Consider the following 26,682-nt stretch of genomic DNA (forward strand, 5'->3'; position numbering starts at 1 on the left):
TATATTGCGATCTATTTCCCCCTGCTACGCAGAGCTCCCCTTCTCCGTCTCTCCCTTGGCCCTAGCAGGTGCTGCTCCAGCTGTCTGAGGGCTAACGACAACACCGAGGCTTGGTGAGAGAGAACCGCGCTCACTGGCAGACAGACAAACAGAGGAAGTGGGGGGCAGGAGAGCTTGCACCACAAGCACAGGAGAGTGGGAGACTGACACACTGCTCATACTGGTTCTCAGACTATGTTGAGTCCGTCTCGGATCCTGCTTGCCATGATACTGACAACGCTTCAGGGAGGTTAGTGGAAAATGACCATTTCTATCTGTATTCTACTAAAATGCCACATTTTATCATTAGGGAATTAAGGAACAGTCCGTAATAATGAAGCTGTTCTCTGGTAGATGAAGGAAGGCTGGATAAGGACTGCCAACCCTAACCGTACATGGAAACATGACGACAAGGTAGTGGGCATACCCTGGAGGCAATCCTCAGACTGAACTAAGAGATTCTCAGACTGAACTAAGATTCTCAGGATGAGTAGACAGATTCTCAGGTTGTCAGGGTGAATAGGCAGATTCTCAGGGTGAATAGGCAGATTCTCAGGGTGAATAGGCAGATTCTCAGGGTGAACTAAGAGATTCTCAGGGTGAATAGGCAGATTCTCAGGGTGAATAGGCAGATTCTCAGGGTGAATAGGCAGATTCTCAGGGTGAATAGGCAGATTCTCAGGGTGAATAGGCAGATTCTCAGGGTGAACTAAGAGATTCTCAGGATGAGTAGGCAGATTCTCAGGGTGAATAGGCAGATTCTCAGGGTGAATAGGCAGATTCTCAGGGTGAATAGGCAGATTCTCAGGGTGAATAGGCAGATTCTCAGGGTGAATAGGCAGATTCTCAGGGTGAATAGGCAGATTCTCAGGGTGAACTAAGAGATTCTCAGGATGAGTAGGCAGATTCTCAGGGTGAATAGGCAGATTCTCAGGGTGAATAGGCAGATTCTCAGGGTGAATAGGCAGATTCTCAGGGTAAATAGGCAGATTCTCAGGGTAAATAGGCAGATTCTCAGGGTGAACTAAGAGATTCTCGGGGTGAACTAAGAGATTCTCAGGGTGAACTAAGAGATTCTCAGGGTGAACTAAGAGATTCTCAGGGTGAACTAAGAGATTCTCAGGGTGAACAGGCAGATTCTCAGGGTGAACTAAGAGATTCTCAGGGTGAATAGGCAGATTCTCAGGGTGAACTAAGAGATTCTCAGGGTGAACTAAGAGATTCTCAGGGTGAACTAAGAGATTCTCAGGGTGAACTAAGAGATTCTCAGGGTGAACTAAGAGATTCTCAGGGTGAACTAAGAGATTCTCAGGGTGAACAGGCAGATTCTCAGGGTGAACTAAGAGATTCTCAGGGTGAATAGGCAGATTCTCAGGGTGAACTAAGAGATTCTCAGGGTGAACTAAGAGATTCTCAGGGTGAACTAAGAGATTCTCAGGGTGAATAGGCAGATTCTCAGGGTGAATAGGCAGATTCTCAGGGTGAATAGGCAGATTCTCAGGGTGAATATGCAGATTCTCAGGGTGAATAGGCAGATTCTCAGGGTGAACTAGGAGATTCTTAGACCGAACTGGGGGTTTCTCGTGATGAATAGGCAGATTCTCCGATTGTCAGGGTGACTAGGCAGATCCTCAGGGTGAATAGGCAGGTTCTCAGGGTGAATAGGCAGGTTCTCAGGGTGAATAGGCAGGTTCTCAGGGTGAACTAGGAGATTCTTAGACTGAACTGGGGGTTTCTCATGATGAATAGGCAGATTCTCCGATTGTCAGGGTGACTAGGCAGATCCTCAGGGTGAATAGGCAGGTTCTCAGAGTAAACTGGCAGATTCGCAGGGTGAATAGGCAGATTCTCAGGTTGTCAATGTGAGTAGGCAGATTCTCAGAAAAAGCAAACATTCTTAGAGTGAACAAACAAGCTCTTAATGGACTGATCATTGGGGAGAATCTGTCAATTCTAATAGCTTGAAAATGATTCAGATTCTAAGGAGCTAGGGTGGATGTGCAGATTCTCAGGCTGGAAGGGGAGATTCATGGGCAGTTGATTGTTGTTGTCTCTGAAGGCATGAGTACCATCTCAAGGTTTGGCAAAATAAAGGACAGGGGCATATAAAACATGAGGAGCATTGTTATCAGAGAATAAATACACAAAAGAAACCAATGTGTAAGCGCTGGGGGATGTAATACAGACAATATGGCAGCGCTTAAACAAACAATGCACACAGAAGTGTGTATAGAAAAACAATAATTACCAAAAAAAGCGCGCTAAATTGATCTGTAAATATAAAGAGCAAATAATAGTGCAGACAATCTGGATAAGCATGAATGAAAAAAAAAGGCGAATATGAGAGAAAAAACTCACATGTCCCAGAGCCCTATCAACCCTGGCTCTGGGTTTGCAAAGCTCCTTTGGAGAGGGGATTCCCCCACTGAAGATTGTTCCAACGTATATGTCCACTGGCAGTTCAATAGTGCTGTGTGAAAAAGAAGGGCAGGACCTCCAATTGAATAATATCACAGGCAGTTTATTTAATAACAAAAGTTAAAAACCCTTACTTGGGATATGGTGGGTATAGACTCGCAGAGTCACCCACATAAAAGCATATAAAGCAATCAAGGATGCGAATCCCTTCCGGGTTTCGTTCTGATCACGTGGTCCGCTTCCGGGTCCGCCCCTGATGACGTACGTGTGACGCGTTTCGCCCGCCTCCACAGGCTTCCTCCGTACGTCATCAGAGGGGCGGACCCGGAAGCGGACCACGTGATCGGAACGAAACCCGGAAGGGATTCGCATCCTTGATTGCTTTACATGCTTTTATGTGGGTGACTCTGCGAGTCTATACCCACCATATCCCAAGTAAGGGTTTTTAACTTTTGTTATTAAATAAACTGCCTGTGATATTATTCAATTGGAGGTCCTGCCCTTCTTTTTCACACAGCACTATTGAACTGCCAGTGGACATATACGTTGGAACAATCTTCAGTGGGGGAATCCCCTCTCCAAAGGAGCTTTGCAAACCCAGAGCCAGGGGTGATAGGGCTCTGGGACATGTGAGTTTTTTCTCTCATATTCCCCTTTTTTTTTCATTCATGCTTATTCAGATTGTCTGCACTATTATTTGCTCTTTATATTTACAGATCAATTTAGCGCACTTTTTTTTGGTAATTATTGTTATTAGGACTGAGACTAAAAGTGTGGAAAAGTAATATGAGTATGAATGCAAGACACTGTCTGGAGCAGTGTTTATAAAGCTTTGCAGCCATAGCTAAAACTGCTGGGATTTTCTGGGCATTTTAAGAATAAAATCAAATAGAATAAAACCTGTTTTTACTCAGTTTCATGTTCATTTAGACAACCAAAACTCTGTACCTTATATGCTCATGTTAATGCTTCTCTCTCACTGTAGGGTACTGGGTTTCTCCAGGACAGGCCATTGTGCCCCTAGTATGGAGGGTTCAGGAAGAAGATGAGCCCCAGGGGAAACTTCTCTGTATGGTCCAAGGCATGTTTGATACAAATGTCACAATCTGGTTCTCAAATGGCAATGGCACAAACATTGGCACATTTCAACTATCTAATCCGAACATCTCCTCATCTCTATCTGTAACCAAATCTAGTAACCATCACCACCCTCTTTCCCCCCTAACATCTGTTAGTTTTCGCACTTTCCTCAGTCCTCCTTCACGAAGAGAGGATGTTATTATTCTTGCCCGCTCTTCCACCCACAGCATTGGCAATCATCACTCCACTCATTATTCTAGTGGAGCTGTAAACAGTCAATTGGTCTTCAGACCAACTAAAAGGGATTCCCATAATTTGTTGCCATCACACTTTTCCAACGAGGATATTGGTGTGTTTGTCCTGCTGTCTCTTCCCATTGATGAACTGAGATTGTGGAGCTCTGTTGCTTGCTTTGTAACTGAATCCGGAAAAGCCAAGGTCTGGAGTAGTAAGAACCTGTCTCTACCAGGTAACCTTTCCATGTAAGCTTGCCAGGCTGATAGACAGACAAACAGACAGACAGATATGTCTCTTAACTAAAGTCATCTTAAGGCAATTTATTGAACAATAACCAACTCGTCCTCCTGACTGAGAGCTCACCTTCTTACTGTCAGCTGGTCCCCCTGAGTCAGAGCTCATCTTCCATCTTTACTGTCAGCTCGTCCTCCTGTCTCAGAGCTCATCTTCCATCTTTACTGTCAGCTGGTCCTCCTGACTCAGAGCTCATCTTCCATCTTTACTGTCCGCTCGTCCTCCTGTCTCAGAGCTCTTCTTCCATCTTTACTGTCAGCTCGTCTTCCTGAATCAGAGCTCATCTTCCATCTTTACTGTCAGCTGGTCCTCCTGTCTCAGAGCTCATCTTCCATCTTTACTGTCAGCTGGTCCTCCTGACTCAGAGCTCATCTTCCATCTTTACTGTCAGCTGGTCCGCCTGTCTCGGAGCTCATCTTCCATCTTTACTGTCAGCTGGTCCTCCTGACTCAGAGCTCATCTTCCATCTTTACTGTCAGCTGGTCCTCCTGTCTCAGAGCTCATCTTCCATCTTTACTGTCAGCTCGTCTTCCTGAATCAGAGCTCATCTTCCATCTTTACTGTCAGCTGGTCCTCCTGTCTCAGAGCTCATCTTCCATCTTTACTGTCAGCTGGTCCTCCTGACTCAGAGCTCATCTTCCATCTTTACTGTCAGCTAGTCCTCCTGTCTCAGAGCTCATCTTCCATCTTTACTGTCAGCTGGTCCTCCTGACTCAGAGCTCATCTTCCATCTTTACTGTCAGCTGGTCCTCCTGACTCAGAGCTCATCTTCCATCTTTACTGTCAGCTGGTCCTCCTGACTCAGAGCTCATCTTCCATCTTTACTGTCAGCTCGTCCTCCTGTCTCAGAGCTCATCTTCCATCTTTACTGTCAGCTGGTCCTCCTGACTCAGAGCTCATCTTCCAGCTTTACTGTCAGCTGGTCCTCCTGTCTCAGAGCTCATCTTCCATCTTTACTGTCAGCTGGTCCTCCTGACTCAGAGCTCATCTTCCATCATTACTGTCAGCTGGTCCTCCTGACTCATACCTCATCTTCCATCTTTACTGTCAGCTCGTCCTCCTGACTCAGAGCTCATATTCCATCTTTACTGTCAGCTCGTCCTCCTGACTCAGAGCTCATCTTCCATCTTTACTGTCAGCTGGTCCTCCTGTCTCAGAGCTCATCTTCCATCTTTACTGTCAGCTGGTCCTCCTGACTCAGAGCTCATCTTCCATCTTTACTGTCAGCTGGTCCTCCTGTCTCAGAGCTCATCTTCCATCTTTACTGTCAGCTGGTCCTCCTGACTCAGACCTCATCTTCCATCTTTACTGTCAGCTCGTCCTCCTGACTCAGAGCTCATCTTCCATCATTACTGTCAGCTGGTCCTCCTGTCTCAGAGCTCATCTTCCATCTTTACTGTCAGCTCGTCCTCCTGACTCAGAGCTCATCTTCCATCTTTACTGTCAGCTGGTCCTCCTGTCTCAGAGCTCATCTTCCATCTTTACTGTCAGCTGGTCCTCCTGTCTCAGAGCTCATCTTCCATCTTTACTGTCAGCTGGTCCTCCTGACTCAGACCTCATCTTCCATCTTTACTGTCAGCTCGTCCTCCTGACTCAGAGCTCATCTTCCATCATTACTGTCAGCTGGTCCTCCTGTCTCAGAGCTCATCTTCCATCTTTACTGTCAGCTGGTCCTCCTGACTCAGAGCTCATCTTCCATCTTTACTGTCAGCTGGTCCTCCTGTCTCAGAGCTCATCTTCCATCTTTACTGTCAGCTGGTCCTCCTGACTCAGACCTCATCTTCCATCTTTACTGTCAGCTCGTCCTCCTGACTCAGAGCTCATCTTCCATCATTACTGTCAGCTGGTCCTCCTGTCTCAGAGCTCATCTTCCATCTTTACTGTCAGCTCGTCCTCCTGACTCAGAGCTCATCTTCCATCTTTACTGTCAGCTGGTCCTCCTGTCTCAGAGCTCATCTTCCATCTTTACTGTCAGCTGGTCCTCCTGTCTCAGAGCTCATCTTCCATCTTTACTGTCAGCTGGTCCTCCTGACTCAGACCTCATCTTCCATCTTTACTGTCAGCTCGTCCTCCTGACTCAGAGCTCATCTTCCATCATTACTGTCAGCTGGTCCTCCTGTCTCAGAGCTCATCTTCCATCTTTACTGTCAGCTCGTCCTCCTGACTCAGAGCTCATATTACATCTTTACTGTCAGCTGGTCCTCCTGACTCAGACCTCATCTTCCATCTTTACTGTCAGCTCGTCCTCCTGACTCAGAGCTCATCTTCCATCTTTACTGTCAGCTGGTCCTCCTGACTCAGAGCTCATCTTCCATCTTTACTGTCAGCTGGTCCTCCTGACTCAGTTTATCTTCAGTCTCCACATGTCCTTCTGAATTAGAGTTTATCTTTAATCTTAACCTTAAAAAATCTCCATATACTTTAATGGTGACATCTGTTCTAACCGTATGGATTGATTTGGAAAGCTTATTCAATCGAGGCCAATGTCAGGAAAAAAAGTTAAAGCACAGGTTCTTTTTCAGGAGCTGTAAAATTCACTTTAAGTAGCTATTCCATATCTTTGTTAATATAGTGGATGAATTAACACCTTGTTTCATGCATTGTGTACAGGTGAAGATGTGGATACCATGTGTGTTGAAGAGGAGTTACCTCTGGATTCAGGTAGTGCATAGAATATATTTTCCCTAATGTACAAAGGTGTCTATGCTTGTGTTCCATAGAAAGAGCTGAACGATTAGCAGTTATTGGATCAACACTTTCTGTATACAGCATCTGCTTAGAAAATGGCAGATACTGCATATCTGCTCTGTGGATGTAACTTCTCTAATAGCCAGTACTTGTATATCAAGAACATGAGGGCTACCCCATTCATACATAAACAGTTATTAAGAAGATGAGTGTATAGGGTGAAGGCAAAAAACAAGTGTTGATACGCAAGGTAGAGGCACGAGAGCCTTCTCCCATTGCGTCTCTCATCTGGTCGGAGGTGTCACGGCAAGGGTGCATAATTCATTGTTGCACTATAGAATATTGCCATTTAATGTAATTTGTGTAGTGCATATATGAATTGGCCATCTGGTAGAGGTGGTATTGTTACTTTCAAATGGGGTTAATTTGATTGTATGGGAGGTCAGAAGGTTTACAATCTAAATTCCTATTTGAAGCTGGGACCCTGACAGAGCTACTCTGTAAGGTGTGAGAAGTCACACATAAGTGGCCTGGAAGTCTGGTTTCAGTATAAACGAACTCTCTCATTTGCCATATGTCTTGATTCCCTCTTAAACAGAGTCCTTTGATATGAATGGTCCTTTCAAGAAAAAAAACACTTGTGTTCCAGTATCATATCCAAAAAAAACATTAATAATTACCCACAGATTAATAACTAAGCCTAATTTGTTATTATAGTTAGAATGGGACAAGCACCAGGCTTCTAATCAAGCCTAAACATGATTTGCGTGACTTAAAGGGACACTCCAGGCACCCAGACCACTTCTGCTCATTGGAGTGGTCTGGGTGCCAACTCCCACTACCCTTAACCCTGCAACTGTAATTATTGCAGTTTTTCATAAACTGCAATATTTACATTGCAGGGTTAACTCCACCTCTAGTGGCTGTCTATTAGACAGCCACTAGAGGTCACTTCCTTGTTTCTAGCACAGGTTTCCTGTGCTAGAGCGTCGCTGGACGTCCTCACGCTGTGTGAGGACCTCCAGCGTCGCTCAAAACCCCATAGGAAAGCATTGAAATGATTTTTCAATGCTTTCCTATGGGGAGACGTAATGCGCATGCGCGGCATTTCCGCGCATGCGCATTAGGTCTCCTCGGCCGGTGAGCGAGATTAGTCTCGCCCACCGGCCGACGTAAGCACTAGGAGGAGCGTCGCGGAGGCGGACATCGCCGCTGTCCCAGGTAAGTGACTGAAGGGGTTTTTACCCCTTCAGTAACCGGGGATTGGTGGGTGGGAGGGAGAGGGACCCTCCAGTGCCAGAAAAACGGATCGTTTTTCTGGCACTGGAGTTTCCCTTTAAGCCATTTGGGAAGGGATTGTGATGTCCGCTATATTGGGTCACAAGTAAGAAGTGTGATATATCTATGGAATGGAAAAATAGTAACAAATTTATAGATGCAATTATTATTTCTGTGGCAGGTACATAAGAGGAGATAGAACATTTCTATTTGGATTGATGTTGGTCTGGCACACAAGGGGTGGTCACTTTTTTGCTAAAAAGAAATATTACTTTATTAGGTTCGGCCTTTGTCTGGTTAAGAATCACGTTACCTGAAGAGACCAGTTAGTATTTTGCAATTACATAGATATTGTGCTAAGTTGTAATCTCTAAGTTGTAAAACTCATTTATAAATTGTCTTGGTGGTGGCAGCGTTAACCATAATAATAACAATATTACTATTTTAAGTGTTGGTGGTGTTAACCCCTTCAGGACGGAGTCAATAGTACACGTTCTGATCAAAACAAAACGTAAACAAAAACTGGAATTTGCGCTATATGTCTGTTCACCCGTAGTTCCCCTCTTTCATATTATATGCACCCACACTTATTATATATCATTTTGTTCAGGAGAAACAGGGCTTTCATTTCATATAAAATATTTATATATGAAACATAATTTATTATGAATAAAATGTAAAAAACTGTGAGAAATTATTATTTTTTTTTTTAAATTTGTAGTTCCGCCTCACATTTTAGCTGTACATGTCATAATACTGTTAGGTTTTACTGCAACAAAAAGCACATATTTGTAATCAGCGATGTCTCACGAGTACAACAGTAACAGGTTTTATGTTGTTTTGGAAAGTTACAGGGTCAAATATAGAACCTTCCATTTTCAAATTGAAATTTGCCAGATTAGTAATGTTACCTTTGAGACAGTGTGGTAGCCCAGGAATGAGAATTACCCCCATAACAGCATACCATTTGAAAAAGTAGACAACCCAAGGTATTGAACGTGGGGTATGTTTAGTCTTTTTTTAGTAGCCACTTAGTCACAAACACTGGCCAAAGTTAGCGTTCATATTTGTTTTTGTGTGAAAAAAGCAAAAAACTAATATTTGGCCAGTGTTTGTGACTAAGTGGCTACTAAAAATGACTGGGCATACCCCATTTGCAATACCTTGGGTTGTCTACTTTTGCAAATGGTATGCCATCATGGGGGTAATTCTTATTCCTGGGCTACCATACGGTCTCAAAGGCAACATAACTAATCTGGCAAATTTCAATGTCCAAAAAATGAAATGCAAGCCTTATATGTGACTCTCTAACTTTCCAAAACACCATAAAACCTGTACATGAGGGGTACTGTTATTCTCGGGAGACTTCACTAAACACAAATATTAGTGTTTTAAAACAGTAAAACATATTACAACAATAATATAGTCCATAAAAGTGCCGTTTGTTTGAAAAAAAATGCAAAAAACTTCACTTTTACTTAAAATATCATTGTTTTAATAAAATTTACCAGTTTTAAACACTAATATTTGAGTTCAGCGAAGTCTCCCGAGTAAAACAGTACCCCCTATGTACAGGTTTTATGGTGTCTTGGAGAGTTACAGGGTCAAATATAGTGCTTGCGAATTAAATTCGCTGCACTTTCTCCCTGTGTTGTCAGGCATGTCAATCAAATTTTAATTAATCAAATCACATAATTATGTTAAACAATGACTTAAATATATACGTAGAATTTTAATATATATGCATCTATAGGTATTTAAATTCTACGTGCATACTAATGTAATCTTTTATGTAATTAAATGTATTTATCTATATATATATATTTGCGGTTATTTGCATTTTATATATAGATGGATATATATAGAATGTCATTCTAAGTGTATTATGTTACCAATATAACAAGGAAAATAATCCTGCACTCCACTCACAAGGTATGTTCGCCCGGTGCTTGTCCAGCAAAATACAGAAAAAGAAAATAAGATAGCACTCCCAGGACTTGTAAATCAAAAGGTAAAACTTAACTTTTAATTAGCTTGCAAAAGATCGACGTTTCAGTCTGTTAACCACAGACTTTCATCAGGACTAGTACACATACTGTAAAAACACATATATATACAAACATACATATTAGCAATCAACTTACCCACCACCGAGATAATTGCATCTCCCTGTCAGCTCAGTCCGGGTCTCCCGCGGGTTCCGCCGACGTCAGTGCGTGCGTCAAGATGACGTCATCACGTAGCGCCGGCGTCATTACCGCAACACGTGACCACCCGTCCGGCAGCATCATGGGGAGGTTGTTGCCATGGAGAAAAGCTCCATGGTAACAACTAAAAGCAAAACAATACACAAAAGGCTAAAGAGGCAGTAGAAATACAGTATAAACTGTTGCCAATATATATATATTAATAGCAAAATACAGTTAGAATGAAATTACATATGCATATATAATTTATTTTAAATTTTGTTTCAATATTTTATTTATTTATTTTATTATTTTATTTATTTATTTATTATTGTAATTAGACGTATTTATATATAATATATGTGTATATATCTATTATATATATGTAACGTCTATACTAATATTAATATTAAAATACACTTTGTATGACGTAACATATATATATATAATATGTATATATTATATATATATAATAGATATATACACATATATTATATATATATAAATACTTTTAATTTAATTTTACACGTTTAATACATTTTTTTTTACTCTTCCTACCAGCAGGGGGACTGTCTAATATTTTAGACAGTCCCCCTGCTGGCAGATCCATAGCCAGCTATAGGGGCCATGTGATCGCTCTTTGAGAGCGATCACATGGCCCCCGGGGGCCTCATTTGCCGGAGGGGGGCTGCCTGGGCTGTCAGGCAGCCCCCCAGAAGAGGATCGCGGCGGAGGTAAGTAGCTGCGATCTTCTGGGGGCTTAAGCAGTTACGGCGTTCTATGCCGCCGCAACGGCTTTTTAGCCGCGACGGCATAGAACGCCGTAACGGCGTTAAGGGGTTAAGAGGGATTTTTATCATTATTTCTGGTCTTGTGCAGACAAGTAGTGAAGTTTAACCCTTTCACCACCACAACTACATCACACACACTCTTGAAGTAGGGTGCGTTGATACCGGAGAAACTGACGGAAGCCAAGCACAGAGAGATGGACACAGGTTTCTTCAGGAAGGAAGAGATTCTTTATTGGATCACCGATCGGGACTCAGAGGGACTAATGTCACCAAAATACAGCAAGTTCTGAGCCCCGGACAATAGTGCAGGCTCCTTATATAGGCACATAACTCCTCCCATATTAAGCTCCACCCGCACATTCTCTTGACCAATTAATACAAAATAAGAATTAACTTCCTGCTTGACCGCATGGCCTGTCCAGCACAATGGAGGAGGGGAATACTATATCCTGTATTCTTGCACATGCTCCGTACACTACTGATCGTATCTTGCCTTGTGCAACCAACTGATCGATACGTCAGCATATGCACGTACACATGCCACGTGGTAATCTCGGCCTACTAAATTTATTTTTACCGAGATTCCACCACATTCCCCCCTTTGATGCCTCTTGATATTTCACAATTACTTGAGGCATCACTTAACCTTGGTTTGCATACACCGCAAGTTACCTTGAACCAGACCAGACTTATCCTATGATGTGAATCTTCAACACTCGTCTTCCTGCATTGGTTCTCCCTGATCTAGAGCCTTATATTTATAAATTGCCATTATCTGTGCAGCAGCCTTCCTCTCTGCTATATTTTCTATCAGGCTTTGCACAGACCTAACTACTAAGGGTATAAGACACGGCAGGAGTAGACACAACATTAAAATCAGTAGGACTCCACCTACCACTGCCTTAAGCCCTCCAAACCACTCATACCAGCTACCAAACCAACTACTTGGATTGTACCCTTTCCATACCTGAGTAGGCACATGCGCTAGTTTAACCATATGGCTAGTAAGCTCAGCTATTGCTTGCCCTTCGTCATCTATTTGAAGACAGCAATTGCTCAGGTTAAACTTCCCACATACACCTCCCTCTACTGCCAAAAGGTAATCCAAGGCTAATCTATTTTGGTATACTGCTGTCCTCATCCTGGTATTGTGCTTCGCTAGAAGATTGAGCGCTTGTGATGTCTCGTTAGTGATGATCTCAACCACTGCCTGTAATCTTATAATACGGTTGAGCATATAAATAGGGGTTCTATAACCAAAGGTCATACACTTTAACACCTAAAGTCTTACCTGTTTCAATAGGTAACAAGAAGAAGGATGGTTTGAGCATACCCAACACACATGCCCCTTCCCAGTCCTGTGGCAACTCCGAATAGGCTTTCTTACCACAGATCCAGTACAAATTTGCTGGGGCTCTCCAGTTAGATGTGATGGATAGATCAAACCACACATCCTTTAAATTGGCGTATCTAGCAAACGGGTTAGATGGTTCTGAGACATTTGAAGCCGACCACCAAGTTGTATTCTTTGTATCATCATCATAAGCTTTTTGCCCTAGACAAGTTAATGCTCCTACAGAAGTGTAATACATCATTCCTTTCCTCGCTATGCAAACATAACCTATGATGGAGGTCTTTAATCTCCACTCAGATTTACCTCTAACACTCATATGATAGTCGGCTTGTGTAGATATTAATTGGTGCCTCAGAACCGGACATTACCTCCTTTGCTTCCCAAGGCCATTGGTCTCCCATGTTAGTACCTCCACACACATAGCAGTTGGTAACATTAAGACTACCGGCAATACTTTCGGCTAAATCAATGAACAGGTTTTTAGCATTATGGGGGATCTTATTATCTATGCTCATCTCTTCATAAAAGGAATGATATACTTGATGAGTTTGGGAGGTTACCGTATCAGTCTCTATCCCTATAAACAATATTGTCCCAGGGTCTAAACCCGTCCCATATATTTGAAACCCAAATAAATTACCATATTTATCTAAGAACTTGTCGGGGTTATTTATAAGTATATGGATTGGATTGCATTCCATAGACTTACAGTATGGACTGGTAGGCAACTTAGTCACAATCATGTCCTTGTCTGCTGTCTGTCCCCAAGTTGCCCACCCCACACAAGACCAATATGGGCAAAAGTTATAATCTCTATTTGGGCATCTAGGACTCACATATTTATTTTTACTACTGGGACAAATATATTTATCGTTAGACCCATACGTTCTCTCCCATCTAAGATCCCCACATACATTCCACGGCTTTCTACCACTTGATATCGCCTTACACGCATCAAATAGCAGAACACCTGAAGAATATACGGATTCTAATACCGTCTTATTAATTAGGGTCCCCTGAGGATCTCCATTCCTGAGAGTCAACCAAATTGTACGGGGTTGATACTCTGGACTGAAGCACTTAGGTTCTCCTACTCCTAAATGGCACACACTATATTCTATATTTAAGTATCTACATCTTGATACATCTCCTTTACACTCATATTGTGAATGCCAAATTAGGGTCTGGGATATATGGTTACCTGTTCTTGTAGTCTTAATGCATACCTCACAGCTAGGAGTGTCGGTACCTCTACCTTCCTGAATATAAAAATACACATAAATAAACATTATCATAAACACATCTTTCGTCGTCATCCTCAGTCTTCATCCGTGCGAAGGCACCTCAGCTTCCAGGATGTAAGGGCTGCAGGGAATGGAGTTCTGCTCGTCTTCACAGGGGTCCCTTCGAGACTTTTCCTGACTTATACACTCGTTGGTGGGTGGACAGGCTTTATTATGGCCTTCTCACTCACTTACCAAATCTCTGAAACAATAAAATTTGTAATCCACAAGGTTCCTCGTCACTCCGACTGAGTCGTGCGTTTTAACCGGATCTTGCAGGGATTCTCTGGATCTGCTGTAACTTGCCAAGAATCGACTGCTGCTGGTTTAACCCTGGAGTGATGTATCCATGGAGTCACTTCGGCTACTTTTATCGCTGATGGGGTAGACAAAAGAACAACATAAGGACCTCTCCACTTGGGCCCTAACGGTACATTATTCCACTCTTTAATCCACACTTGGTCTCCTGGGTGGTAACTATGAACTGGGGGATAAATATTCACAGGTAATCTATCTTGTACCCATTTCTGTACCTCCTCCATAGTCTTACCCAACTCTACAACCTGCTGCCGGGTAATTCCTTCTCCCAACTGACTCAAATCCCCCCTTAAGTTACCAAGTACGGGAGGTGGTCGCCCATACATGATTTCAAAAGGAGAGAGGCCCATCCTTCTGGTAGGTGTACTGCGGATTCGCAATAGAGCTATGGGCAAGAGAACATTCCACTTAAGTTGGGTTTCCTGACACATTTTAGCCAACTGATTCTTAATAGTTCTATTCATTCTCTCTACCTTACCAGAACTCTGGGGTCTATATGCCGTATGAAGCCTCCACTTTATACCAAGCATATGAGTCAGTTGTTGTAGGCACTGATGAACAAAAGCTGGACCATTGTCCGATCCTATAGAGCAGGGTAGTCCATATCGGGGTATTATTTCTCGTAGCAGGAATCTCACAACTTCTCCTGCTTTCTCTGTACGAGTAGGACATGCTTCTACCCAGCCTGAATAGGTACACACAACTACCAGCAAGTAGCGATGTCCACCCGATTTAGGCATCACTGTACAGTCAATTTGTAAATCGGACATGGGGAGTCCCCCCATAAACTGGACTCCTGGTGGCTTTACTGGTCCTTGCCTTGCATTATTTTTAGCACACGTTACACATCTTCGTACAATGGCCTGAGTCAAGTTGGACAATCTTGGTATGTAGAAATGTTTTCTGAGAGATTCTTCTGTACTGTCTCTCCCAGAATGTGTCCCGTTGTGATAGTTTTGGACAATTTCTACCGCTAGTGACGCTGGAATGACTATTGATACTTCTAACTGATACCATTTGTTCTCCAAATACTTTCCAGGTTCAGTCTTTAACCACTCCTCTTCTTGAGCTGTATAAACTGGAGTCCATTGAGACAGTGGAGTTGGTATAAGAGCAGCTATATGCCCCACATACTCCTGTCTTCCCGATTCAGCGGCGCGCTTAGCTGCACTATCTGCCATCCGATTTCCTTTGGTTACATCACCATCTCCTCTCAGATGCGCTCGACAATGAATAATACCGACTTCTTTCGGCTCCCACACTGCTTCCAATAATTGTAGGATTTCAGCTGCATACTTGATTTCTTTGCCTTCTGAATTCAATAGTCCTCTTTCTTTATACAAAGCTCCGTGGGCATGAGTGGTTAAAAACGCATACTTGGAGTCCGTGTAGATGTTCACTCTTAAACCTTCAGCCAGTTGTAACGCTCGTGTCAGTGCTATTAATTCTGCCTTATGTGCTGATGTTCCTTTTGCCAGTGGCCGAGCTTCTATCACCTTGTCTATCGTTGTTACTGCATATCCTGCATAGCGGATCCCTTCTTTCACTTAACTACTGCTGTCGGTGTAATATTGAACATCGGGGTTCTGGATGGGAAAATCACGAAGATCTGGTCTACTTGAAAATACTTCATCCATCACTTCCAAACAATCATGTTGACTTTCAGTAGGTTGTGGCAAAAGGGTAGCTGGATTTAAGGTATTTACAGTCTCTAAATGCACTCTTGGGTTTTCACACAACATTGCTTGATACTTGGTCATACGGCTGTTACTAAACCAATGATTTCCTTTGTAATCCAACAACGTCTGTACTGCATGTGGGACTCGTACATAAAGTTCTTGACCCAGAGTGAGTTTATCGGCTTCAGCTACTAGCAGGGCGGCTGCAGCTACGGCTCTTAGACAAGGTGGAAGTCCGCTGGCCACTGCATCCAGTTGCTTAGACATGTAGGCAACAGGTCTTTGCCATGATCCCAAGTACTGTGTCAATACTCCCACAGCCATTCTTCTTTGCTCATGTACATACAGGTAGAATGGTCGTGTGTGATCAGGTAGACCTAATGCTGGGGCACTCATCAAAGCCTTCTTCACATCTTCAAATGCCGTTTGCTGTTCTTGAGTCCATAAGAAGGGGTCGTGCTCTGTACCTTTGATAGCTGCATACAGAGGTTTTGCCAGTATCGCGTAGCTGGGAATCCATATCCTACAGAAGCCTGCTGCCCCCAAGAATTCTCGCACTTGTCTTCTATTCTTGGGTATCGGTATTTGGCACACAGCTTCTTTTCTCTCTGGCCCCATAATTCTTTGACCTTCAGAGATATGGAATCCCAGATATTTGACAGTTGGCAAACACAACTGAGCCTTCTTTCTAGACACCTTGTATCCTGCCTTCCAGAGAATGTGTAGTAGATCGTGCGTTGCTTGCTGACATATTTCCTTGGTAACTGCTGCTATCAACAAGTCATCTACATATTGTAACAGTACACACTCTCCTGGGATAGACTCGAAATCCAGTAGATCTTGACTTAGAGCTGAACCAAATAGGGTAGGTGAATTTTTAAACCCTTGGGGCAGTCTTGTCCAGGTCATTTGGCGTTTTGAGCCCGTTACAGCGTTTTCCCATTGGAAAGCAAAGATACATTGGCTTTCTGCGGCAATTCGGAGGCAAAAGAAGGCATCTTTGAGATCTAAGACTGTAAAATAAGTAGCCCCGCCCGGAATTAAAGCAAGCAGGTTATATGGATTGGGCACAACTGGATGTATACTAACAACCGCATCATTGACTGCTCTCAAGTCCTGCACAGGTCGATACTCATCTGTACCGGGCTTTTGAACAGGCAGCAATGGGGTGTTCCAGGGGGAAGTACAGAATTTTAGGATACCATACCGTATGAACTTATCCAGATAAGATTGGATGTTCTTCTTAGCCTTCTGCGGGATGTGATATTGTCTTAGGCTCACTGGATAAACCCCAAGTTTTAGTTCGATTTTAATAGGTGGAATATTGCGGGCCAGTCCTGGTGGGTTGTTCTCTGCCCAAACTCCTGGTATGTTGAATAAGGATTCATCACTCCTAGGGTTTTGGCTAGTCAACGCTGTATAAAGTCGCCACTCTTCTTCCTTTGGTACGGATAATGTCATAATACCTGAAGGTCCATTAAACTTTAAGGATGTTGTTCCATTTGGTAGGAACGTAATCTGCGCTTGTAATTTGGATAGCATATCACGTCCCAGCAATTGGATTGGACATTCAGGCATGTAAAGGAATTGATGTTTTACTACGTGGCCTCCCAATGTACAGAGTCGACTTTTAAGAACCGTTTTTTCAGCACTTCTCCCAGTTGCTCCTATTACAGTAATAGTTCTTCCAGATGGAGGAGCAACTAGATTAGTCACCACCGAATGTTCAGCACCAGTGTCGATCATGAACGCACTCCTTTTTCCCCCTATTGATACATCGACCATAGGCTCCGCTCGACCAAGGGGGATGGAGCCCGGTCGGTATCAATAGTCCTCCATGACCGTGTCAGCCAATCCTACAAAGTCCCTACCTTCTCTATCGCGGGACCTTTGCGCTGCTGGATAATACCTATCTTCCCTAACACTTCCTCTGTTCCCATTGCTCCCTCTATTACCATTACTCCCTCCGGGGCCTCCTCTACCTCTCGCTCTGCCTCTAAAGTTTCCGTAACCTGCCCTGGGTTGGTCTCTCTCGTACTGCTCTCTTTGCGGACACTCGTTTCTCCAATGCCCTTCTTCCTTGCAATCCGCGCACTGATTCCTACTCAAAGGCTCCCTATTCCATCTACTATCGCCTCTATCTGGGCCCCGTCTATCTACGCCTGCGATCGCTACCGCTAGCATATCTGCCTTTTTACGCATCTTGCGCTCTTCCTCTTTCTTACTTTCTGTTTCCCTGTTCATATATACTTTATTCGCTACCTCCATTAGTTGGGTGATAGACATACCTGCAAACCCTTCTAACTTCTGTAGCTTGCGCTTAATATCTCCGTAAGCTTGGCTGACAAAGGCGGAGTTCACCATTCGGGAATTATCAGCGTCTTCCGGATTAAAGGGGGTATACAAGCGGTATGCCTCCAATAATCGGTCATAAAAGACACTGGGCGCTTCATCACTTTTCTGAATCACCTCAACTGTCTTCGACATATTAATAGCTTTCTTTCCTCCGGCTTTCATGCCAGCAATTATAGCGTCTCTATAGGCTTTAAGTTGAACCATATCTGCGCCATTAACATTCCAATCAGGATCGGTATTAGGGTAATGTGTTGCGGCCCATGCTGCCGGATTGGCTTGATTTAAAGCACGGGCTCTATCCTCTAGCGCTTTAATGGCCGCTTGGTTAATCCTTGTCCTTTCCTCATTATTGAACAATGTCATTAATAACTGCTGGCAATCAGCCCATGTCGGGTTATGTGTCTGAACTATCGAGGTGAACAGATCGGTCATAGCTTGTGGTTTCTCAGTGTACGAGGAGTTGTGGGTCTTCCAATTCAAGAGATCGGTAGTCGTGAACGGGACATATACGAAGACTGGGTCAGCATGTGCCATTTGACCTGCGGCATCGATATAGGCTGACCCAGGATTCAGACGAAGAGGCATCTGGTAATGTTTTAATTGTTGGGTACCGGTCAGTTGTCGGGTTAGTATGGGGCTACGTGAAGGGGCGTCAGTTAGAGGTTCCGGTCGGGGGGTAATAGAGCATGAGGATGTGGGGGCTTGATTTTGGGAAAAGTTGGTAAATAGAATACTCCGAGCCGAGCTAGAAGAAGCTTGACCGGAAGTTTTAAGTGGCGCCAAAACAGGATATTCAGATCTAACGGGGGTGGGTTCTGGTTCCGGAAGGGGAGATTTAATACGAGAGGGGGTGGATTCTGTACTAGAGGAGGGAGCGGAAGTGGATGGGGGCAATGGGGGAAGGGGTGCAGAACTTCCTGCATTCGCGTCACTTCCTCTTAAAGGAAAGTAAGGGGGCGGCAAAGGGATCTCGGACTCAGGGGGCGTGTCCAAAATGGGCCTAACCACAGTCCTAGTGGACAAACAAGTCCTGGCCACCACGAGGCGACATTGCTCCTCGTGGCATATCTGAATCCATTTTGGCGAGTCATTTACGGCCTGTCTCCAACAATCAATATATGGAAACTGCCCGTAAAGTTCAGGCCTACCTGATACAGCCACGTGTACACGCTGTACCAGAGTTGCATCCAAACTGCCACGTGGCGGCCATGCCGCAACCAAAGTAGGCCACTCCCTAGTGCACAAAGTGACCAAACGTACAGGAGACATTTTAACCCCAAAATCACATGTTTTGAATCCCTTTTTAAAATTCTTTACCATACAACCTAAGGGATCCGGAATCGTTGACTCCGACGCGCCCATACTTATCAATGGAACGTCGTTGACAACGAATACTATGCACGCGTTCTATTCAACAGTCACACCCGTTTCCTCTGGCAACAGCACCACGTGGTACGGTTACCAAGTGAAACGTACACAATAAACACTCAGGGAATTCCCGTACACACACAGCTGTTACACAAGTCACTAAATAATCAATATTATGCCCTTTGGCGAAACTATACAGTCACCCACGCTATAATTCTCTATATATGAATTACCCGTCTATAACACACCCCAGTAACATCGTCTTTTACAAATAGCGGTTACAGTACGGCTAGCATAAGTCAAAGCACAATTTAAGGTCACAATACAATTATTAGTGGTTATGGTGTTAAACATGCATTAGACGACAATGATTAGTACTTATATACAGTGTCAGTAAATATACAGGGTTATGGTACCGTGCACTATGATACAGCAACACACTATTAACACTCTCGCTAGACGGCTGAGCTCGCGCTATCTAACAAGATATACACTTTACTAAACAATCTTTAACACATTTACAATCCCAACTAAACTATTGGCCAGTACCTTGAATGGACTACCTAAAACTATATACACCCGTTTTGGTTAGCCACACTGCCCAAGCACCACATATAGCGAACTAGAGGACCGAATTTACACAGACGCCTCTTAGTCTATTACTCTATCAAAAATCTAGTGGGTTCCAAATTTACACGCCTTCCCACTTAGCCAAGATAGGATGAGAGCTAGCGAACCGAATTTACACAGGCGCCGCTTAGTCTCCCGGTCCCTCCGACCTAGCGAACGAAATATACACCCTAGAACGCTAGTCTAGACAAGACACCGGTGTCCGGCTAGGGCTATTTACACAGAACCTCGCCTGACTCCAAACCAAATCAAACGGTCTTACTAAAGAGCGTTCGATTGAGCGGTGCGCCTTCGCTCCTTCCCTCCGATAGAGGGGGCAGATTCCATACACAGATTTAAACCCCTTTTGGGCCTATCGCACAATCGGTATACCCCTAGTGGGTCTGCCGTCTAAAACAGCAGTTGTCTTACCTCCTCGTTCCTGAACCTGAGTTCACACTCATCGACGGGGACACCCCAGCACTTCTTACGTAGAGGCCGATGATCTCCTGGACAACAGACCAGTGGCGCCGAGACGAAGGGAGGTCCACGCAGAAGTTCAGGAGTGCAGCCGTAGAGAACGTGGGCAAAGATAGACCGTCTCACGCCTCTGCCTCTCAGCTACCGTTGAACGATGAGCTTCCCGGCCAATGCACCAAATGATACCGGAGAAACTGACGGAAGCCAAGCACAGAGAGATGGACACAGGTTTCTTCAGGAAGGAAGAGATTCTTTATTGGATCACCGATCGGGACTCAGAGGGACTAATGTCACCAAAATACAGCAAGTTCTGAGCCCCGGACAATAGTGCAGGCTCCTTATATAGGCACATAACTCCTCCCATATTAAGCTCCACCCGCACATTCTCTTGACCAATTAATACAAAATAAGAATTAACTTCCTGCTTGACCGCATGGCCTGTCCAGCACAATGGAGGAGGGGAATACTATATCCTGTATTCTTGCACATGCTCCGTACACTACTGATCGTATCTTGCCTCGTGCAACCAACTGATCGATACGTCAGCATATGCACGTACACATGCCACGTGGTAATCTCGGCCTACTAAATTTATTTTTACCGAGATTCCACCACAGCGTTCGTGACAATGGTTTGTACTTTACAATCTAGATTTGTTTTAGGCCTAGAGCAAGGCTGCACAGCTAATTGTAGCGCTCCACGCGATTCCAGAAGATATAGGATAATCTTAGGTGACCCCATTGTTCACTGTTTGTATGAAAATTTTCTCTGCACAAAACTGTTAACATCCCAATATGTCTGGGGTCAATTGTTCCTCCAGATCTAGATAATCAGGTTCAACCCTTAAAACCCATTCTTTTGCTTTGTTGATCAAAAAAGAAAAAAAAGGCAAAAATACCCAATTGTAGCTATTTCTAACTTGCCACAAAAAGGGGGAAAAATTCCTTTTTGACTCCATATTGTGGTGGAATCTCGGTAAAAGTAAATTTAGTAGGCCGAGATTACCACGTGGCATGTGTACGTGCATATACTGGTGTATCGGTCGGTTGGTTGCACGTGGCAAAGATACGATCAGTAGTGTACGGAGCATGTGCGAGAATACAGGATGTAGTATTCCCCTCCTCCATTGTGCTGGACAAGCCATGCGGTCAAGCAGGAAGTTAGTTCTTGTTCGTTTTGATTGGTTATGAGAATGTGCGGTGGAGCTTAATATGGGAGGAGTTATGTGCCTATATAAGGAGCCTGCACTATTGTCCGGGGCTCAGAACTTGTTGTATTTTGGTGACACTAGTCCCTCTGAGTCCCGATCGGTGAACCGAATAAAGAATCTCTTCCTTCCTGAAGAAACCTGTGTCCATCTCTCTGTGCTTGGCTTCCGTCAGTTTCTCCGGTATCAATATTGGCAATCAGATTTCTCCTTGGACCAACATCCTGGTCACATGCATATTAATTACATGCTTGACCAAACAATCCCGGACTTTTTTGAGATTCATATTTTGAAATAATCATTTTAAATTGTTATCCGAAAATATTAAAATCGAGGCCCTTGTCAGGAACTAACTGATTTTAAATATTTTTTATATTTTATTCACTGATTGTTTGCAGCATTTCCCCCCCCAAAAGAGTCACATACACTATGGGCAGGCTGTGTGGGCATTTCTCTTACTGCTGACGTTCAGTAAAGTCATACTTAACATTATTGGAGGATGGAGGTGGGCAGCCAGAGATACCACCTATTTATGTGGTTGTTCACTGGTGGCATCATGGAGGCAGGACCTCCTGAAAAATGGGTGGTGTTATGCCCGGCTGCCTGCTGCTGTGCTGACCAGCACCACTCACAGTCCTGTGCATGGGTATACACTGATCAGCCAGAAAAATAAAACCACTGACAAGTGAAGAACATTGACAATACCACTACAATGGCAACTGTCAAGGGGTGCAATATACTGGGCAGCAAGTAAACAGTCAGTTCTTGAATTTCAAGTGTTGGAAGCAGGAAAAATGGGCAAGCTTAAAGATCTTAGCGACATTGACAGGGGCCAAATAGTGACGGCTAGATGACTGGATTAGAGCATCTGCAAAACGGCAGGTTTTGTGGGGTGTTTCCTATATGCAGTGGTTAGTATCTACCAAAAGTGGTGCAAGTAAGGACAACCCAATGAACTGGCATCAGGGCATGGTCGCCCAAGGCTCATTAATGCATGTGGGTAGCGAAAGCTAGCCCGCCTGGTCTGATCACACAGAAGAGCTACTGTAGCTTAAAGGAACACTATAGTCACCTAAATGACTTTAGCTAAATAAAGCAGTTTTAGTGTATAGATCATTCCCCTGCAATTTCACTGCTCAATTCACTGTCATTTAGGAGTTAAATCACTTTGTTTCTGTTTATGCAGCCCTAGCCACACCTCCCCTGGCTATGATTGACAGAGCCTGCATGAAAAAAAAACTGGTTTCACTTTCAAACAGATGTAATTTACCTTAAATAATTGTATCTCAATCTCTAAATTGAACTTTATTCACATACAGGAGGCTCTTGCAGGGTCTAGCAAGTTATTAACAGAGCAGGGGATAAGAAAATCTTAATTAAACAGAACTTGCAATAAAGAAAGCCTAAATAGGGCTCTCTTTACAGGAAGTGTTTATGGAAGGCTGTGCAAGTCACATGCAGGGAGGTGTGACTAGGGTTCATAAACAAAGGGATTTAACTCCTAAATGGCAGAGGATTGAGCAGTGAGGCTGCAGGGGCATGTTCTATACACCAAAACTACTTCATTAAGCTAAAGTTGTACAGGTGATTATAGTGTCTCCAGGGGCGGACTGAGAACCCTCAGGGCCCCCGGGCAAAATAAATCAAGGGCCCCCTTACAGGCCGCAGCAAGCGCCACCCTTGTCCCGCCTCCATGCACCGCCTCCAGCCACACCCTACACAATCTTTAGACACAAGGAACAAAAGTGCAATAATCCCTTTGAGGCCCCAGAGACTACAATTGAGGGCTAATGGGCCATGGAGGGGGGGAGCATTCTAGCAGAGGCTCTCTCAGTGTCCTTTAGAGAGTGTGTTAGAAAGAATTTCCTCCAGGTCCCATTAGAAACGACAATGGAGTCTAATGGGGCCTGGAGGGGGGTCTCTCCAACACTCTGGTTCCTATTCACAATATAGCAACACAACATAGCTCGCTGATACCTAGGCCAACTTAGCTCCTCTTACCTTAATTACTGTTGCTGGCTGGCAGTCTGTGGGCTTGCTGGCAGGCTGTGGGCTTGCTGGCTGTGGCTGGAAGGCTGTTGGCTTGCTGGCTGTGGCTGGCAGGCTGTTGGCTTGCTGGCTGCGGTTGGCAGGCTGTGGGCTTGCTGGCTCTAAGCCTAACTGGTGGCCTGTGGGCTGGCTGGCCGGCCTGTGGGCTGGCTGGCTGGCTGGCTGGCCGGCCTGTGGGCTGGCTGGCTTGCTGGCTACTGGGGCACTTGTAGATTATTTAAAGAAATAATCCATGCACAATAACCACTACTGCTCTGTGTAGTCGTTATGGTGCCAGCAGGGCCGGACCCCCCTTTCAGAGTAAGTAGTCAAACCGTTTAAGACAACTTACCTGGGGTCTGCTGGGATATGAGGCTGTAGTAGGGTATAGGAGCAGTGGTGCAATGTGTAAGGGGTGCAGTGTGTGTGAAAGGTTCAGTGTGTGTGAGGGGGTGTAGTGTGTGAATGTGTAGGGTGTGTGGGGCAATGTGTGTATGAGGGGTCTGTGTATGTATGGGTGGGCAGTGTATGTGTGTGTGTGTGAGGCAATGTGTGTAAATGTGTATGGTGTGTGTGGGTGTATGGGGGGCAGTGTGTGAATGTGTATGGTGTGTGGGGGCAGTGTGTTTATGGGGCTAGAGTTCACTCTCACCACTGCGACCACCAGGAATCCCTGGTGGTCGCAGTGTTGAGAGTGAACTCTAGCCCGTAGCTCCAGGGCTAGAGTTTACTCTCGCAAGAGCCGTAACGTTGCCGTGGTAACCGCGGCAACGCTCTGTGCTCGCGCAAGAAGGACCCAGAGGAGCTGCAGGCTGAGCTCCCGGATCCTCTCTTCCTCCCTCCCCTGCCGGCTGCCCGCACGGTGCCTGCGGACAGGGGAGGGGGCAATTGCCCTCTTCTTACTCCTCCCTCTTCTTACTCCCCTCCCCCCTCTTCTTACCCCCTCCCTTTATCTTCTTACCCCCTCCCCCCTCTTCCTCTTTTTACACCCCCTTCGCCCTCTTCTTACTCCCCCCTTCCCCTCTTCTTACCCCTTCTTACTCCCCCCTCTTCTTACCCCCCTCCCCCTCTTCTTACTCCCACCTCTTCTTACTCCTCCCTCTTCTTACTCCCCTCCCCCTCTTCTTACCCCCTCCCTTTCTCTTCTTACCCCCCTCCCTTTCTCTTTTTACCCCCCCTCCCTTTCTCTTCTTACCCCCCCTCCCTTTCTCTTCTTACCCCCCCTTCCTCTCTCTTCTTACCCCCCCTCCCTCTTTCTTCTTACCCCCCTCCCTCTTTCTTCTTACCACCCCTCCCTCTTTCTTCTTACCCCCCCTCCCTCTTTCTTCTTACCCACTCCCTCTTTCTTCTTACCCCCCTCCCTCTTTCTTCTTACCCCCTCCCTCTTTCTTCTTACCCCCCTCTCTGTTCATTTCCCCCCCTCTGCTCATTCCCCCCTCTCTCTGTTCATTTCCCTCTCTCTCTGTTCATTCCCCCCCTCTGTTAATTCCCCCCTCTCTGTTCATTTCCCCCCCTCTGTTAATTCCCCCCTCTCTGTTCATTTCCCCCCCTCTGCTCATTCCCCCCTCTCTCTGTTCATTTCCCCCCCTCTGCTCATTCCCCCCTCTCTCTGTTCATTCCCCCCTCTCTCTGTTCATTCCCCCCTCTCTCTGTTCATTCCCCCCCTCTCTCTGTTCATTCCCCCCCTCTCTGTTCATCCCCCCCTCTCTGTTCATCCCCCCCCTCTCTGTTCATCCCCCCTCTCTGTTCATCCCCCCTCTCTGTTCATCCCCCCCCTCTCTGTTCATCCCCCCTCTCTGTTCATCCCCCCCTCTCTGTTCATCCCCCCCTCTCTGTTCATCCCCCCTCTCTGTTCATCCCCCCCCCTCTCTGTTCATCCCCCCCTCTGCTCATTCTCCCCCCCCCCCCTATCTGCTCATTCCCCCACTCATTCCCCCCCCATTCCCCCCCCTCTATGTTCTTACCCACCCCCTCCCCTGTAGCTTGGCCGAGCTGATATACGGTCCGCGGTGCCTGGCCGGAGTGATAAGAAGGTGCACACTGAGTGTGCACCTTCCTGTCAGTCCGGCCGGGTACAGGAAACCGCAACTCCTGTTCCGCGCGGAACAGGAGTTTCTGTGTCCTGTACCCGGTCGGACTGACAGGAAGGTGCACAGTGTGCACCTTCTTATCACACCGGCCGGGCACCGCGGACCGGATAGCAGCTCGGCCACGCTACAGGGGAGGGGAGAAGCTGCAGCCGCCTGAGCGCTCTTAAGACTGGAACTGGAACAGTAATTTAAGAGTAGCCCTTTCCCCTCCCAGTAACCAGACGACACATAGTTCTGGGACTACAAGCTGGAATACGTTTATGGGCAGCCACAACTGGCCTTATATGCAGGTCACCTCACAACTTATAGGACTTAAAGGATCTGCTGCTTATGTCTTGGTGCCGGATAACACAACACATGCAGAGGTATTTTGGAGTCTGTACCTTAACTCAACCTGCACAATATTAGGCAGATGGTTTTAATGTTGTGCCTGATTTAATATATACCCTGAGTGGAGTTTTTTTAGAGTGAGCGCATCTAATAATTCTCTGATGCTGCACTTTCTGGGGACTCGGTCATTAGTGTCCCCCGAAACAGGACACCAGAAATCAGAGGCAGTGTGGTGAGAAAGTACCCCAAAATTGTGACTGTTCTGCCAAATGCAGGATTGCTGGGAGGTATGGTGTAGGAAGAGATAATAACAGGAGCCTCTTTGCTTAGAATAAAATTCAAGTCAATGTTTTCCATAAACTACCTGTTTAGAAAGTTCTTAACATTTCTCTGTTCTCACCTCCTGTAGCTCTCCACCTGAGATGGGATTTCCTGCAGCTTCTGACACTGAGGATCTTGGCGCTGAAAGCACTGAGCTTTAATCTGCTGCTAACATGTGCATCTGTCCTGCAAACCAGGAGCGATCTGTGACTCCCTCACACTCGTCTTTCAAACCAGGAGCGATCTGTG

General features: G+C 45.1%; 1 protein-coding gene across 1 annotated transcript; it reads left to right on the forward strand.

The window, feature by feature from the left end:
• The first annotated feature begins 220 nt into the window (after positions 1-220).
• Positions 221-26,682, forward strand: LOC134586062 (uncharacterized). Its single transcript, XM_063441574.1, has 4 exons — positions 221-289; positions 3,443-4,006; positions 6,679-6,729; positions 26,522-26,682. Exons 1-4 carry the CDS (start codon positions 235-237, stop codon positions 26,641-26,643), a joined length of 792 nt encoding a protein of 263 aa, XP_063297644.1. The 5' UTR covers positions 221-234; the 3' UTR covers positions 26,644-26,682.

The sequence above is a fragment of the Pelobates fuscus genome, chromosome 2, assembly GCF_036172605.1.
Source record: "Pelobates fuscus isolate aPelFus1 chromosome 2, aPelFus1.pri, whole genome shotgun sequence".
Taxonomy (NCBI): domain Eukaryota; kingdom Metazoa; phylum Chordata; class Amphibia; order Anura; family Pelobatidae; genus Pelobates; species Pelobates fuscus.

What these genes read in the sequence shown, in the direction of transcription:
- LOC134586062 (XM_063441574.1), top strand. Translation starts at nt 235, where the DNA reads ATGTTGAGTCCGTCTCGGATCCTGCTTGCCATGATACTGACAACGCTT. An exon ending in ACTGACAACGCTTCAGGGAG is followed by an intron (nt 290 to 3,442) that starts GTTAGTGGAAAA and finishes CTCTCACTGTAG; the next exon opens with GGTACTGGGTTTCTCCAGGA. An exon ending in TAAGAACCTGTCTCTACCAG is followed by an intron (nt 4,007 to 6,678) that starts GTAACCTTTCCA and finishes CATTGTGTACAG; the next exon opens with GTGAAGATGTGGATACCATG.